Source organism: Anabrus simplex, chromosome 10 (genome assembly GCF_040414725.1).
Source record: "Anabrus simplex isolate iqAnaSimp1 chromosome 10, ASM4041472v1, whole genome shotgun sequence".
In the NCBI taxonomy this organism is placed as follows: domain Eukaryota; kingdom Metazoa; phylum Arthropoda; class Insecta; order Orthoptera; family Tettigoniidae; genus Anabrus; species Anabrus simplex.
The window spans coordinates 9,410,629-9,428,450 of NC_090274.1; the positions used below are offsets into that span (position 1 = coordinate 9,410,629).

At 39.1% G+C, this 17,822-nt stretch overlaps 2 protein-coding genes across 2 annotated transcripts in view; both read left to right on the plus strand.

Annotated features, from left to right (window-relative positions):
- The window catches only part of LOC136882173 (aldehyde dehydrogenase, cytosolic 1-like), a 96,946-nt gene extending 86,617 nt beyond the window's left edge, over positions 1 to 10,329 (plus strand). The window contains exon 13 of the transcript XR_011018764.1: positions 10,311 to 10,329. The gene's annotated coding sequence lies outside the window, so the exon portion shown is untranslated. The remainder of the gene's footprint in view (positions 1 to 10,310) is intronic.
- The window catches only part of LOC136882174 (aldehyde dehydrogenase 1A1-like), a 66,915-nt gene that overhangs the window by 7,218 nt on the left and 41,875 nt on the right, over positions 1 to 17,822 (plus strand). The window contains exons 2-3 of the mRNA XM_067154725.2: positions 10,311 to 10,415; positions 16,895 to 16,996. Of these exons, the coding sequence (XP_067010826.2) occupies positions 10,311 to 10,415; positions 16,895 to 16,996 (207 nt within the window). The remainder of the gene's footprint in view (positions 1 to 10,310; positions 10,416 to 16,894; positions 16,997 to 17,822) is intronic.

The following is a 17,822-nucleotide window of genomic DNA, read 5'->3' on the forward strand; positions in this document are numbered from 1 at the left end:
CTTCTTCTTCGCAAAATTTACTCCGATCTCATTATTAGATTTTTATCAGAGTAGCGAAGAGAGAGGGTTTCTTTCTTGACGTGTAGAAAAAATTTCCTCTCCACGACAGGTCGCTTTTTCCCCGTCAGTGCACATGATGGAAATTTTCCGACTCATCGGCATGTCGCGGAAACTTATGAGTAGAGGGGCATAGTTTTCGTACCGAGACTCGCATGTACTCGCTCTCAACAAATAAATAAATAAATAAATAAATAAACAGTAATTCACTAGGTAAACAAATAATAGAGAATCTGCCACTTGGGCGACAGTTCTAAATGTAGATCACTGATGATTGAAGTTACTAATATTAATGTCATATCTTGTAATACAGCGATGGCGAACATATGATAGGCGAGCCATTAGGAGACATACTAACATATTTAAATGATGAATATGACGAGTGTTGTTTAAAAGGGCGTAACAGCTAGGTCATCGGCCCCTAATGGTACGAGGTGAACGAAACGAAAATGACAACTTCAAAATATATCCACTGACTAGAATCGAAAACGAATGATGAAAAAATGATCGTGAAACAAAACAGTCAGTGGATCTTATTCGCAATGCCTTCATTACTGGGATGATACTCATTATCAAAAGGGGGGTCCAAAATCCATATCACCGGCCCCTGGTAAAGCAGAATCATGATGTTCCTCGCAAGGTGGTACTAGTCGCAAATAACGTCGACCCAGGGTGTTCCGCACGTAATGGTACTAATCACTAATATTGCATGCCATCCCTTGGTCGCCCCTTTTAGTGGCTTCTTACGACAGGCAGAGGATGCCGTGGGTGTAGTCTTCGTCTGAATCCCCCACCCACAGGGGTACTAGCATATTTTTTAACATGTAATAACAACACTGGTAGCATCTTTTAACGGTATGTCGTATGGCTTTTAGTGCCGGGATATCCCAGGACGGGTTCGGCTCACCAGGTGCAGGTCTTTCTATTTGACTCCCGTAGGCGACCTGCGCGTCGTGATGAGGATGAAATGATGATGAAGACAACACATACGCCCAGCCCCCGTGCCGTAAGAATTAACCAATTAAGGTTAAAATCCCCGACCCGGCCGGGAATCGAACCCGGGACCCTCTGAACCGAAGGCCAGTACGCTGACCGTTCAGCCAACGAGTCGGACATCTTTTAACATTACGCGTTAATAAAGAAGTAGGCTATGTCACAATTCCATGGCCATATATTTTACACATTTTATCAGGTAAAAGCAAAAATACATATTATTCTTAAAACGTACCCGTTTTTCAAATGTTATTTGCAAAATAAACCATGGAAACATTTAGTCGTATGGATTTATACTTAATGCAATCTAGTACCTAAATGAAGTCAAATCTGTTTTCAATCTATCAATCAATACTGATCTGCATTTAGGGCAGTCGCCCAGGTGGCAGATCCCCTATCTGTTGCTTTCCTAGCCTTTTCCGAAATGATTTCAAAGAAATTGGAAATTTATTGAACATCTCCCTTGGTAAGCTATTCCAATCCCTAACTCCCCTTCCTATAAATGAATATTTGCCCCAGTTTGTCCTCTTGAATTCCAACTTTATCTTCATATTGTGATCTTTCCTACTTTTATAAACGCCATTCAAACTTATTCGTCTACTAATGTCATTCCACGCCATCTCTCCGCTGACAGCTCGGAACATACCACTTAGTCGAGCAGCTCTTCTTCTTTCTCTCAATTCTTCCCAACCCAAACATTGCAACATTTTTGTAACGCTACTCTTTTGTCGGAAATCACTCAGAACAAATCGAGCTGCTTTTCTTTGGATTTTTTCCAGTTCTTGAATCAGGTAATCCTGGTGAGGGTCCCATACACTGGAACCATACTCTAGTTGGGGTCTTACCAGATACTTATATGCACTCTCCTTTACATCCTTACTACAACCCCTAAACACCCTCATAACCATGTGCAGAGATCGGTACCCTTTATTTACAATCCCATTTATGTGATTACCCCAATGAAGATCTTTCCTTATATTAACACCTAGATACTTACAATGATCCCCAAAAGGAACTTTCACCCCATCAACGCAGTAATTAAAACTGAGAGGACTTTTCCTATTTGTGAAACTCACAACTTGACTTTTAACCCCGTTTATCAACATACCATTGCCTGCTGTCCATCTCACAACATTTTCGAGGTCACGTTGCAGTTGCTCACAATCTTGTAACTTATTTATCACTCTATAGAGAATAACATCATCCGCAAAAAGCCTTACCTCCGATTCCACTCCTTTACTCATATCATTTATATATATAAGAAAACATAAAGGTCCGATAACACTGCCCTGAGGAACTCCCCTCTCAACTATTACAGGGTCAGACAAAACTTCACCTACTCTAACTCTCTGAGATCTATTTTCTAGAAATACAGCAACCCATTCAGTCACTCTTTTGTCTAGTCCAATTGCATTCATTTTTGCCAGTAGTCTCCCTATCAAATGCTTTAGACAGGTCTATCGCGATACAGTCCATTTGACCTCCAGAATCCAAGATATCTGCTATATCTTGCTGGAATCCTACAAGTTGAGCTTCAGTGGAATAATCTTTCCTAAAACCGAATTGCCTTCTATCGAACCAGTTATTAATTTCACAAACATGTCTAATATAATCAGAAAGAATGCCTTCCCAAAGCTTACATACAATGCATGTCAAACTTACTGGCCTGTAATTTTCAGCTTTATGTCTATCACCCTTTCCTTTATACACAGGGGCTACTATAGCAACTATAGCAAAATAAACCATGGAAACATTTAGTCGTATGGATTTATACGTAATTGAATCTAGTACCTAAATGAAGTCAAATGAGTGGTTTATTGGTGATTTTAAAGGAAATTAACCGATGACACACCATAGACTGAAAAAAGTAATAAACAAGACCTTAATTGACATGCTAGTCGGAAAAGGTTTGCCATCCCCGCTCTAATACATCTTCAGTATCCCTTGCTTGTCTTAAGAGAACTGTAGGCTACATTTACCCCGCCTCCCGAGAAAATTTCTGCCGACGCCCATGCGTTCTCTCTGAAGTAACCGACACCCCGAGGACTTCTTTTCCCCAGAGGCTCGACCATCACAGAGACCTCTCAGGACAGTTATCTTCGTGTACAGTAGAGGCTATTCGCGTACACAGTTTCATTAGCACACTCACGGATGAGTTAAGTGAACACCTGTTAGCTTCACGTCGCACCGACACAGATAGGTCTTATGGCGACGTTGGAACAGGAAGGGGCTAGTAGTGGGAAGGAAGTGGGCGTGCCCTTTATTAAGATACAGCCCCAGAATTTGTCTAGTGTGAAAATGGGAAACCACACAAAACTATCTTCAAGGCTGCCAATAGTGGGGTTCGAACGCACAATTTCCCGAATGCAAGCTCACAACTGTGCGGCCTAACCGCCTGTTTTTAGAGAAATAATTATCTCCTAATTTATTTGGAAGTGTATATAATATGGACATAATGATTCTCTGCCACCCCCCTCCCCGAACAACATGGGAAAGTTCATCCCACTCGTTACCGATTTCAGATATTTTTCTCGCTCAGTGCGCTACTGTACAATAAATTTCCTTTTCGCACTCCCTTTAACACTGCAAGTGTACACAATAAAACACTGTCATCCGTCGCAAACACCGTCGTTCCCAGATCCATTCACTAGTTGATTTAAAAATACACTTTGCGGGGGTTTAACTTTCAGCATTTATCTTGCATAGAACTACAGAAAGCAGTCCGACTCGTTGGCTGATTGGTCAGCGTACTGGCCTTCGGTTCAGAGGTTCCCGGCTTTGATTCCCGCTCGGGTCGGGGATTTTAATCACTTCTTCTGGCTCGGAGACTGGGTGTATTTGTATGTCCCAACACTCCCATCATCATATTGTTTCAACAAAATATGTATATTTCTTGAGTCACCCATATTTTCTTCACTGCTTGACAACGCATTACGGCATTCCAAGGGGGGTAACTTGGAACACAACCAGCCATACACATATTCATATGCATTTTCCTGAATTAAATCAAAATCCACTGTTCACACTAAAACTGCTGCACTATACGATAAAATAAGCTTATTATATTTTAAGCCAGTTAAAATATGGGTCGCGCAGGTCAAAAGTTTAGGAAGTAACTTACTATAAAAATCTCTCTGCTACTGGAAGAATATAAATGCAAACACAATGTATACATATTCTTGTCACGAGGGACACGAAAGAAAGACCGCGAATCCTTGTGCACTTCATAGGTATTGCAGCCAAGCGCAGCACATATCTTTCCACTCATGGTAAGAGGGCATATAAAATGAATGACACACGCTACTATTTACTTATGTCAACTTACTGCAAACTCATAGATAACGCCAAAAACTTCAAAAACAAATTCACGTTCTCTTATGACAAAATCGGCAACTCCAGGTCACTCCGTTAGACAGAGCTCTAATCGCTGTCCCTCGATATTTCGCAGACTGTCGCGTATTGTCTCTACTGTATTTGATAGCACCAAGCCTCACAGCCGTAAAGCAGGATGGGCCTGACAGATGCTAAATATATGTTTCTCTTTATGCTGTTAGAGATGTCCCTGTTATATAGCAGAGGTCTCAGGGCTGCCACCCGTGCCGCGGCTCGCTGTAAGGCCTGTTCTATATTGTTTCCACGTTAAAACTCGGTCCATGATAAGACCTAAATATTTAATTTTTTTTTAGACCATGACAATGGAACATTGTTAATAGTCAGATGACCAAGTTTAGGCCGGCGCTTGGTGAAAACAATTGCCCGTGTTTTACCAGGATTAGTTTTCAACTTGTTCCTTACGCACCACTTCCAGAACAGTGATATACATTTCTGCAGCGCTCTGAGGGCATAGTCATTTCTCTTCTGAGAGGTACTGTATAAATGGCTATGTCGTCAGCATACTGCTGGACCTCTACACCTTGAAAGGTGGAAAGATAATTCACATATAGACCGTATAAAATCGGGGGAAAGAAAGGGCCCTTGGGGTCGATTTCTCCCCCTCACAGGAGACATAAAAACTCCGTTTTGTTAAATAAGATTGTATAATTTTGACCAAATAATCTGGAACCCTGTATGTTTCCAGCAGTTTGACAATTAAGTGTTCGTGCCAGACAGTGTCGGAAGGCTTTTTCTACGTCAAAAAAAAATAATGCTGGCACGATCTTGTGATTCATTGGACCAGGCACTGCGCTTGGACCGGAAGCCGAACTGTTGCAATATCCTGCGCGGGCCCAAGTAACCGTTGAGGCGTGTAAGAAGAATTCTCTCGAATATTTTTGAAATGTGCGATGACAAGGTAATTGGGCGATAATTCTGCGGGAAAATCCGTCCTCTGGTTTTGGAATGACGACCATTTTCCCAGTCTTCCAAGCTTCAGGGAAGTATCCCGTTTTCAGACAGGCCGAAAAAATAGATGCCAAAAATATTACTGGCTTATACGGCAGTGATTTAATTTCATTGTTAGATAACTTTTCATCGCCGGGAGACTTCTCATTTAAGCCCTTAATGACCCTGTGAACCTCTTGAGGCTTTTGTCTCGTATGTCATTGTCAGGTCTCCATTGTCGTTTATAAGTTGAGGCTTTCCTGTGTATCTCACGGGTCAGTCGTTCATTTTTGTCGTCGTCATCGTTAGAAATATCGTGAGATACATATTGATTTTCAGTTTACCGGGCGAGTTGGCCGTGCGGTTAGGGGCGCGCAGCTGTGAGCTCGCATCCGGGAGATAGTGGGTTCGAACCCCAATTGTCGGCAGCCCTGAAGATGGTTTCCGCGGTTTCCCATTTTCAGACCAGGCAAATGCTGGGGCTGTATCTTAATTAAGGCCACAGCCGCTTCCTTCCCATTCCTATGCCTTTACTGTCTCATCGTCGCCGTAAGACCTATCTGTGTCGGTGCGACGTAAAGCAAATAGCTAGATTCTCAGTTGATTATGCGAAGGCCTCAGCTTTATCATAAGGGAAGAATACTAGTCCTTGGCGGTCGTGAAATGCACGCCTGGGGGCGTAGCCGGGGGGGGGGGCGAGTTTAGTCAGATTACGAGTAATCCGCCAAAATTCGCGATCTGACTAATTTTTTGAGAGATTACGGGAAATTTCCTCCCATTTTTCAATCTTTCTTTCCAGCAATCGATTGCGTACTTCTCGGGCTAGCTCCTGGTATTCCGCCTGGTTAGCTGGGTTCCTGAATCTTTGCAATCTTTTCCTACAAGTATTTTTAATATGGATCAAATCCTTAAGGAGATCCAGCGTGGTGTCATCTTGGGAGCCTTGGCGGTACTGAACCCGCGGCCGAGCAGCATTCGTAGTCAGTACTCGGCCAGGATCCGTTTCCGACGCGCTCCGCGCATTTTGACGACGGCCCAGAACATTATTTTTATTATTAGGGCGGGTGAATTTAGTTAAATTTAGTTTTCTATTATTATTATTATTATTATTATTATTATTATTATTATTATTATTATTGATGTTCTGGACCCCCAGCTCGATTGAAGACCGCTACATGGCAGTAAATTACACCTGCTGCTGTTGTCAGTCATTACTGACAATAGAACCAGCACCATTGTCACGCGTAAGCAAGTGCGCGGGATTTCTAGCGATATGAATAATATATTTCCATGCATTATTGATCTTATTAAAGAGGTGAACAGTTGCACAGTCAACTCAATATCATTCCTGTAGTTTATTTCAAACATGTTAAATTTTTTATTTATATGCCAGGAGAATCTACTATAATCTAACTTTAAGTTCTCCATTGGAAAAGATGGCTCTTGAAATCAAACCCAGAAAAGATTAAAAATAATATGTTTATGATCTGAATCTAGTACATTATGAACTGTAAATTCAACTGACCTATCGTAAAATTTTGAAACCTTAATATCAATGACATGGGGTCGACCCCAACCGGGGTATATGGTAGGCTCAGTTGGAGCATAGACACCGAGGTCATTATCTCTCATATGTTGTTGTATTCTTCCTTTAGGATTTATAGTAGAGTTCCATTCTGTATGCTTTGAATGTATAGATGTCCCCTGTTACGATGGAAGACACGCGCGGTGGATTGTTTAATAAAATATCTATCTCCATTGTATTTAACGCAGCCTTGGGGGTAAATACGCCGCTAAAAGTCGATAGTGATATTGTTGGTGTCTAATCTCGATACAGAGAGACTCAATAATGCCAAGAGGGAGGGGGTCAATGACATGATGAGTAAGTTTAGACTTAATGAGGACAGCCACACCCCTACCCTCTTTATCGGCTCTATTTTTACGATAAATCGCAAAGTTCTTAATTTTGAAGGACTTATGTAGTTTAAGCTATGTCTCTCCCAGCAGCAGGATATCGATTTTATAGTCAGAAATAAAGGACTCAAGTTTGTATTTCTGACTAGAAAGTCCCTGACAATTCCAAGCACAGATCGCAAGGCCGTAGAGAACTGGTTAAGGTTCTGTAAAGTACTGCACAGCAGAACTTCAACCTTGTCTATCGTGCTCTGACACTGTCTAAGCTGTGAAGCGGTCTCTTTTAAAATAGGCAAGAGCCTAGCGAAATTGATTTGTCTCAAGAGGTTTAAGATATCTCCCATACCCGAGAGAGCGGATGTGGGATATGCTGTGCCGACCAGTTCAGGGTTCGATTGTGGGAGGGGTGCGGTGGCACCTCCAATCACTTGATCATAGAAGAAGTTGGGATCTACTTCTCTGGAGGCGGGCAGAGTCTTGTTCTTCTTCTGGGATTTCAAGTACCTACTCATTTACCATCTTCGCCTTCGTGATATTGCGGAAAGTATCACATCCGCGCCAGGAGGCTGGATGGGTGCCCTTACAGTTGACACACGTGGCTGGTGCTGTCGGCGCACTCCCGTGTGGCCCCACTTCTGGCATCGATAGCACTGGGTGGGGCCTTCATGACCCCTATAGGCCTCAACTGTCACAGGTATTTAACATCGTAAATGGTTTTAGAGAAATCACTGTTAGGTAGCTTGACGCTCAGTCGAATGAGCTTTTTGGACGTACTGTCCCTTCGAATGAATTAAAAGACGTCCTGTGGTGCATAACCCGGAGCCGTGAGGTCCTCCTTGACCCAGTCCACGTCTACTGTCAAAACAATATTTCGAATAATTACCTTCAAGAGTCTCTGACTTGGCATTTGGTGAGTATAGAAACTCTGTCCGGATTCTTCGAAATATTGCTTGATTAGAAGGTATTCCTGTTCGTTAGCAGCGTGGAACTTTATCCCTGGTATTAAAGACCCTAATATTATCATCAATGCACTTTGAACGCAGAGACTTGTAGTGTCGCTGATACTCCAATTTATCGTCATATGAGTTAAGTTTAGATTATGTGCTGTTATTTAGTGCAAGGAAGTAGTAAAAGCAGGAATGACTAACTGCCCCGGCGGTGTAGGGGTAGCGTGCCTCCCTCTTACCCGGAGACCCAGTGTTTGATTCCAGGTCAGGAATTTTTACCTGGATCTGAGGACTGGGTCGAGGTCCACTCAGCCTACGTGATTACAATTTAGGAACTATCTGACGGTAAGATGATGGCCGCAGTCTAGTAAGCCAAGAATAACGGATGAGAGGATTCGTCGTGTTGACCACATGACACGTGGTAATCTGCAGGCCTTTGGGCTGAGCAGCGGTTGCTTATTAGGCCATGGCCCTTTGGGGCTGCTGCACCATGTGCTTTATTTTCCAAAAAAATATTATTTATGAGCTAAATATTATGTTATGGTGTCAAAGAGCTGATAGAATCAATTCTAACGGTGCTAGAATTTGTTCTGCACATTTCTTCCCTCATAACTATGAACGGAAGTTAAAAATGAACTGCTGGGCTTGCCATTACAAAAAATAATTTAAGGCAGATGCTGTACCCTCCCAAAATATTCCTATCTGGCACGGAAATGACATTGATGCTACAAGTGCAATAAATGATGATGATCAGCTGACAACAGTTGCGCCATTAGTGGTATAAGAAGAAGAAAACATCCTATCTTTGCCTGTTCGTCATGATATGCCCTAAATGCCAGCTTTTAGTAGATGTTATCTCTGCTTGCCTATACTTTCCAGATGTGGTCTTCAGTGCTGTTGCCCAAGTGGCAGATTTCCATCAGTTGTTTATGTAGTCTTAAATAATTTTAAAAAATGGAAATTTATCGAACATTTTCCTTGATACATTATTCCAATTCCTCTTGAATTCAGACTTTATCTTATTGTGATTATTCCTACTTTTAAATCCCCACTCGAGCTTATTCATCTAACATAATTCCGTACCATCTCTCTACTGACAGCTCACAACATACTGCTTAGTCGAACAGTTCGTCTCCTTACTCTAAAGTCTTCCGAATGCAAAGTTACCTACATTTTCGTAACACTTCTCTTTTGACGAAAATCGCCTAGAACAAATTGTCTGCATTCCTTTAGATTTTTTTCTGGTTCTCGAATCAAGTAATCCTGGTGAGTGTCCCATACACTGGAACTGTACTCTCGTTGGGGTATTATACCAGCGATGTACATGCCACCTTCTTTACATCTTTCCTAAAGTCATTAAATAACTATATGAAGAGATCTGTACCCTTTATTAACAATCATATTTATGTGATCACCCCAATGAAGATATTTCCTTACATTAACACCCAGGTACTTACTTAGTGTTCTCCATAAGGAACTTTCACCACATCAATGCAGTAATTAAAACTGAGTGGACTTTTGGTGAAATTCATAACATGACTTTTCAACCCGTTTGTCATCATTAGAGCCCAGATAATATGTAATTACATATTTTGTTCCTATATGTGTAGCTGCAAGAAAAGCTAAAATGTCGGCAAATCACACTAAAACAACCATTATTCCAGGAATTTAAAGTTACATATTTTTACATATTCGGATGCATATTAAATATTTTGATAAATATTACCTATTTATCTGTGTCCGTGGGGTGGAAAGACAGTTGTAAAAGAAAAGTCTTACTAACTATCACTTTTTCTTTTGTCTCTTTTACCTCATTTTTTCTAAATACAGAAAAAAATTGCTTTTCTGCCTGGTGAAAATTCATTCTCTCTCTCTGTCTCTCATTCCCTACCCTGATATCTAACCCTAAGCGAGTCAGTCTCCTTACATACTCACAAATCCATGGATGTGCCTCTTTCATTGCTTCTCCACAGAAAAAAACCATTTAAATCACGTTTCTCTCTTTGAACCTTATTCTTATACACCGTTAACCTGGCTGGCTGGCAATTCTCTCTCTCATTGTCATTTTGGTATTTTCAGATCTTCATCAACAACCAGTTTGTGGATGCTGTGTCTGGCAAGAAGTTTCGCACCATCAACCCTGCCACAGGCGAGACAAACGCTGAAGTTGCAGAAGGAGATAAGGTGAGTGAGAAGTTCGATTGGTTAGAGACAGTAAACATAATGTGGCCAGTCTGAAGGTCTGCAGGGATGGTAAGTTGGCATTACGAAAGTGTCTATCACAGGCTGTTTCTTGCAAACTATGATACATTCGACATGACGATATCACTAGGTGAAATTACAATTACTTCACGGAATATTGACATTCAGGAAATCGTTGACAATTTTCCCACATTAGTTTGGAATGATACCAAAGTTTGCTAGAAAAAAGAAGTACCTTATTTTGTGTTTCTCTTCCATAAGAGATGGCTGTTCCATTTTGAGGGTTTTGAGGATGATGATAGAAAGACTAACTACGGTCCCTGCAATTAAAATGTACCCATTCACTATGTGCAAAAGAATACTAGGCTAAAAGAAAGTCCTAATTGAACCATTCTCCGAATGGAAGAAGATGAAGATGATTATGATTATTATTCATCATCTCTTCATTGAGATTAAACAGGAAACTTTGAAAATTATTGCTTTCAAACAGAGTTTGTATTTCACACTTGTGTTCTCATTATTTTGAAGACCGAATAATTCAAAATATTTATTCAAGCAGGCGAAACAAAGTTCCTTAACCACTGTGCGAACTCGCAGAGTTGTTGTACACAGTTATCTAAATCTCCACTCAGTAACTAATGCAAGCTGTAAGTCAATAGAGTACGACTCATATCCTCGATGTTATACCCTTGGCATGACTCATTCCAAATCAACGGGTGCACGCAAAAATGAGATAAAAATAATTTTCTTCAATTGGAGAAAGAGACTATGTCACCGAAAGGAACAAAAAAGTTTGAAGAATAAAGTTTATATATTTTTTATTTTCATCGGAAAGGAGTAGTTTTATTTTTAACATTGGTGTACGACTTTAACTGTTTTTTTTTTTTCATAATCACAACCGGGGTGGGACAAATTATGTTTAATGCAGCCACTTGATCATAATCCAGCCCAGTACAAAAAGGTTCCTCAAATGATAGCTGGTTGTCATCATGGCTGGAGGACTTGAAATAAGGTACATTTGCCTGGAGGCAATGCAGAAGAACGCAGGCTAAAACTACTCACAACAGCCGCTGTCAGTACTGGGATTCAAACCTTGGATCTCCAAATGTTATAGCTCCTCACTCCTCTCGTGAAATGTGAGTAAACACGCTCGGCTACGGAGGTGAAGGAACACAAAATACTGGGCTAGAACATGAAAAAAATGAAAATCCATAGCCTGTTTTTGTCATTCGATGCGGTCAGGAAGGGAATGAATGAAGCCTCCCCGTCTAGCGGCGAGGATAGGAATTGTGCCGGCTGCTGAAGCCTGTTGCACTTCGCTGGGGCAATGATTAGGGACTGACAGATGAAATGAAATGTTTGGAGAGTGTTGTTTGAATGAAAGATAACAGGGAAACCTGGAGTACCCAGAGAAAAAATGTCCCACCCCTGCTTTGTCCAGTACAAATCTCACATGGAGTGACCGGGATTTGAACCATGGAACCCAGCAGTGAGAACCATGCAGGCTACATAAAAATACAAAACTCTTTTGGTATTAACTTTCATGCACATTTAGTCTCCAGCCAAACTTCTCTTTTCCCTCTGTTCACCTCTGTACATAATATAAGAACACCGAGCTCGATAGCTGAAGTAATAATAATAATAACTTAAATGTTTCCACCTTTTCAATACAATATATTCACAAATTTACAAAATTATAATTTTGTAAATTTGTGAATATATTGTATTGAAAAGGTGGAAACATTTAAGTTATTATTATTATTACTTATATATTGTTCAATACGGACCAAAAACATGAAATTCATAACCATCGATAGCTGAAGTCGCTTAAGTGCGGCCAGTATCCAGTATTCGGGAGATAGTAGGTTCGAACCCCACTGTCGGCAGCCCTGAAAATGGTTTTCCGTGGTTTCCCATTTTCACACCAGGCAAATGCTGGGGCTGTACCTTAATTCAGGCCACGGCCGCTTCCTTCCCACTCCTAGCCCTTTCCTGTCCCATCGTCGCCGTAAGACCTATCTGTGTCGGTGCGACGTAAAACAACTAGCAAAAAAAAAAAAAGAACACCAATAACACTTTTCCTTTCCTGGTTTTTCCTTTCCTAGTTTTGTAAACAGACAATATGGCCATAAATGTCCATTCAGCACTTCATAATTTAATGCATTGAATAATCTAAGGCAATAATTATTAAAACGAAAATATCTGCATGTTTGATTCTATGTTGAATTAACATTGCACCAAAAGGGGCATGTATCAGTGTTTGCCATCCTGCCGATATTGTGGTGCCATCATATCATATTGCAACCTTTGCAATTCTGTCAAGATGATTTCGATACCCCAAGAACTTCGAAGCCTTGAATTTCATGTAATTAATATAATTTACTGCAGCCAATGGCCATGAAATAGATATATACATAAATACGTGGATAAATGTTCACTTAGAATACAATATGTAGTTCTTGGTGTTAATCACTACAAAATTTGGTCGGACTTCACACTTTTTCCACATTCCTGCAGGTGATGGCGATCGATATTCTTGCACAGCCGACACATACAATCCTCCTGCAGATCCTGTTGTTTCATATTGTCACATATTCTGTGATGGAAGCCATGTACCGCAAACAGTGTCATGACATGTCGTAGGTCATAATTTGATTGTTTTCAGTCTTGAGTCATCATGGCATCCTTGGTATAAAATGTTTAATTAGTGTGATTAGAGTAATTGTCCATAAAGTAGAAAGATAGAAGTGTCACTAAGCGACCTACTTCTTGAGAGTTACTAGCTCTGTCATTCATATAGTTATCTGGTTTCATGCTAATTTGTAACTGCTATTTGATTGTAAATATAGTCAAGACATCTTGACAGTTGCAAATATTCGTGAGTAACGGTTTAGTGAGTACGTGCAAAAATCCTGCGTTACGGTGAATTTTCCCATAACAGCAAAGAGCTACCAAAACACCATGCCTGACACAATGTCACAAATCGCCAAGGAATCCAAAGACGAAACTGATCAGTGCGACATGTGGAGACAAGTTTTCCAACTAAGACAGTACTATAGAATGTGGTATGTCCAACGAGTGTTGCCATTCGTTGCACAAAGCTCATAAAAGGGGAACTAGCAAAAATTGCAAATTGATGTGGTTATAGGTAATTCCCTGATGGCAGCCCACTTCAGTCAGTAGGTAGGCCTAGCAGCATCTATTTCAATTTTCACAAATTTGATGGTTAGCCAGTTTTTGCTTGCCTAAGTTCAAATACTGAGGCTCTAGAGTCGCCAAACTCTGCGCCATATATGGGTACTGTTAATAAACTTAACCATGATAGGTTAATATTGTGTTTGGTCTGTATTGACTGGTCTGAATGTATAATATAACTATTTATAATAGTTTATTTAAATCCGCCTTGATCAATACACTCATTAAATGAAAGAAACATTATTAATTAAACCATACATGTTTCGGGAAATCTCAACCATTCCCTTCATCAGTGGTTAGATCAAAGAATAACACAATATGACACAATCTTTTGTTTTACAATTTGAAGGAGTATTGTGTCCCAATACATCATATCAAAGAGTAAAGAGAACTTATGAAATATTATAAAAATGATCAATACATACAATTTTGGTTGAACTGAATGAGAACACTACACAAATTTAGGATCTTCAAGTTCTTCTTCTTTTTGTTCCTTAAATGATTATATGCTAGCCTAAACAGTGGGTTATCTTCTGTACTTTTCTCATTTAAACTTGATTCAGAATTACATTTTTGTGTAAGGTAAATTTCTAAATTTTCCAAAACATTCATCAGTTTTCCCTTTTTGGTCGAATGTAATAATTTCATGTCATTGGAAATGTCTGTAAATTTATGATTCATTTCAACCATATATTCTCCCATTGCCGAATATCTTTTATGTTTGACCGCATTAACGTGTTCTTTGTACCTTATAGCCAAACTTCTTCCGGACTGTCCTATGTATCGTTGTTTACATGTTTGGCATGTTAATTTGTAAATTCCTGATTTATTAAATATACATTTATTCTCTATTTTATCTGAATTGAAAATTATCTTATTACTATTATTATCCGTTTTGTATGTGACATTGATGTTCTTTTTCCTGAAAATTGTAGCCAGTTGATAAGAGTGCTTATTTCGAAAAGTTAGAACTACGAATTTCTTTTTCTCTTTTTGCTCTTTAATTAAAGTTGTTTTAGGTTCATTTTTCACTTCATTTATCATTCTATTAATAAATCTGTTGGAATATCCGTTGCTACGAGCGATTTGATGGATTATATTTATCTCTCTGTTATGATTCTTCTTAGACATAGGTATGTTCATAGCTCTATTAATTAAACTGTAAAATGTTGCCTTTTTATGTTGACCTGGATGATTGGAGTCATTTCTGATAGTAGTATCTGTTTGAGTAGCTTTTCTGAAAATTTGAAAATCAAAATGACCAGAATTTCTAGTAACTGTCAAATCTAAATAATTTAAAGTCCTATCATTTTCAGATTCCATCGTGAAATGCACTTGTCTATCCAAAGTATTTAAATACTGTAATATACCATCAGGTTTAACCTTTCGTTCATCGATAATAACAAATATATCATCGACGTATCTCAACCATGTAATCAATCCATCTATTTTATCCACTATTTTATTATATTCCATGTAATCCATGAATATGCTAGCTAAAATACCTGAAGCCGGCGAACCCATTGCTAGGCCTTTAGACTGTTTGTAAATTTTGTTGTCAAAAACAAAATAGTTATTTTCCAAAGTAAACTCTAGTAATGTTAAAAATTCTTCACCTTCAACCTTGCTTAATTTGCTGTGTTGCATTAAATTCTTTCTTACTATTTTTTTTGTATCTACAATGGGAATGTTGGAGTACATATCTTTGATATCCAAACTATGTATCGTGTAGTAGTCTGTTAGCTCAATGTTTTTAATTCTGTTACAAAAGTCAATAGTATTAATTAGGTGCGTCTGGCTATAAAACTTATAGTATTCTTTTAAAAATATTTGTATGAATTTGGCCGTCTTATATACTGGACTATTTCTGAAATTAACTATTGGTCTAATAGGAATTTCTTGTTTATGAATTTTCGGTAGTGCCTTTAAAGTAGGTATTTCTGGGTTCATGTTAATTAAACAGTTAGTATCTTTGGAGTCTAATAAAAAATTTATGTTATTGAGAATTTGTTTAAGTTTTTTCTGCATAGAAGACGTGGGATCTTTTTTAATCAATTCAAAATTATTGCTAGTTAGAAAATTCTTAGTCTTTTCAATATAATCCACTGTTTAGGCTAGCATATAATCATTTAAGGAACAAAAAGAAGAAGAAAAGAAGAAAAACTTGAAGATCCTAAATTTGTGTAGTGTTCTCATTCAGTTCAACCAAAATTGTATGTATTGATCATTTTTATAATATTTCATAAGTTCTCTTTACTCTTTGATATGATGTATTGGGACACAATACTCCTTCAAATTGTAAAACAAAAGATTGTGTCATATTGTGTTATTCTTTGATCTAACCACTGATGAAGGGAATGGTTGAGATTTCCCGAAACATGTATGGTTTAATTAATAATGTTTCTTTCATTTAATGAGTGTATTGATCAAGGCGGATTTAAATAAACTATTATAAATAGTTATATTATATATATGGGTACATCGGTTACTAGAAGCAGTCGGTGCCACTGATCTGCATTTATGTTCTTGTCCAGATTCCCTGCCAGTCGTTTGCCTACTCTTTCCTTAAATGAATTCAAAGAAGTTGGAAATCTAACACCTCCCTTGGTAAATTACTCTGATCTCTAATTCCTTGTCCTATAAAACAAATACTTCCCCAGATTACTCCTCATGAATTACAACTTTATCTTCATATTATGATCTTTCCTAGCTCCACTCAAGCTTATTTGTCTACTAATGTCATTCCACGTCATCTCTCCACTGACAGCTTGCAATGACCTGTAGTGTTCCGTATGACTTACTGCACTGAGTAAAACAGGAGATAATGAGTCTGCCTGCTCAATTCTATTAAAAAAACTATTTAATATATATCATTTAATTGTACATGTTTTGAGAAAAGATCATTCTCTTTTTCAGTGAAGTAATATTTCACAAATTCCAATGGTTCTATTAAAATTAATGTGCAGTTATTATCAAAACATTACATAATGTCTATTTTTCTAATCTTCAGAGATCTTAAACTAATAAAATGGTCCACTCAAATAACACTACACACTAACTTGTTCTTCTACGACTGTTAATGTAACGTAAAACAAGTGCTCAAGCCACCTTTGTATGTACTTGCCGACCAGAGTGCTGTTTATTAGAACACAACTAAAACTTTGGAGTGTTTTAAATAAGGGACACGGTACCATCCTACTCTTCATAATTACTAGCGACGGGAAGAAAGTCTATTGGTAGCTGCTTATCATACTTGTTTGTTGCAGGCGGATGTCGACAAAGCCGTCGCTGCTGCGAGAGCCGCGTTCCGCCGTGGTTCTCCCTGGAGGAGCATGGACGCGTCTGCTCGTGCCAAGCTTATGCACAAGGTAAGTCAGAGTCTCAGGATCTTCTGATGTGGTGGTCGATATAACATTCTAGAAGCAGTACAAATATATGTAGTGACTAATTCTATGGCATTAACCTAAAATACAGTACATGATGCAGCCTCTGGAGACCGGAAGGGTGCCCGATTGAGATTTACTAGCTATAACTTCTGGTTTGATTAAAAAAGGAATGTACTGTACACATTCAGAGAGGTGAGATTCTCCAATTCAGTCCACTCCTACCAGCGTTATAAATCTGTTCCGGTAATAGATCTAATGTTGTTTCCTATTTTTTAACCCTTCCATAAATGAGGCCACCACACCATGATTTTCAGGTAACGTTTCTTATACAGAGGTGCCAACTATTATGGATTTTACCTCACAATTACGGCTTTACAAACAAAGGGGAAATTATTATGGGAAAGGGACATCATCATGGGAAAAATCTATGATAAAGGGTGAGAAGGAAAAATGTTCAACTCTTTTGAGCATGCATTACTGCTCAATCTTCCTGATTTTAACCTGCCCGGGGAGTATGAAAATACCAATTTTTGAAGCAAAACTCATTGTATTATTAATGAGAAATATATCCGGCTAATAAGGCAACACTAGGAATCCTGCATGGTGGAAACGACAGGCTTATAGATAAAACTCATTACTGTCTGACTGGTGATTGAAGGGGGAACAGCGAAAGTCAACATGACGAGTCCATTGAAAGGTACAGGAGGCAAGGAAGCTGTTGTGGTGCTGGTATTCGAATCCTGTGCGCAGCACGGCTTGTATCCAGTTCTCACTGGCAGAGCTGGCCAGGCAACCAGCTGACACTCCA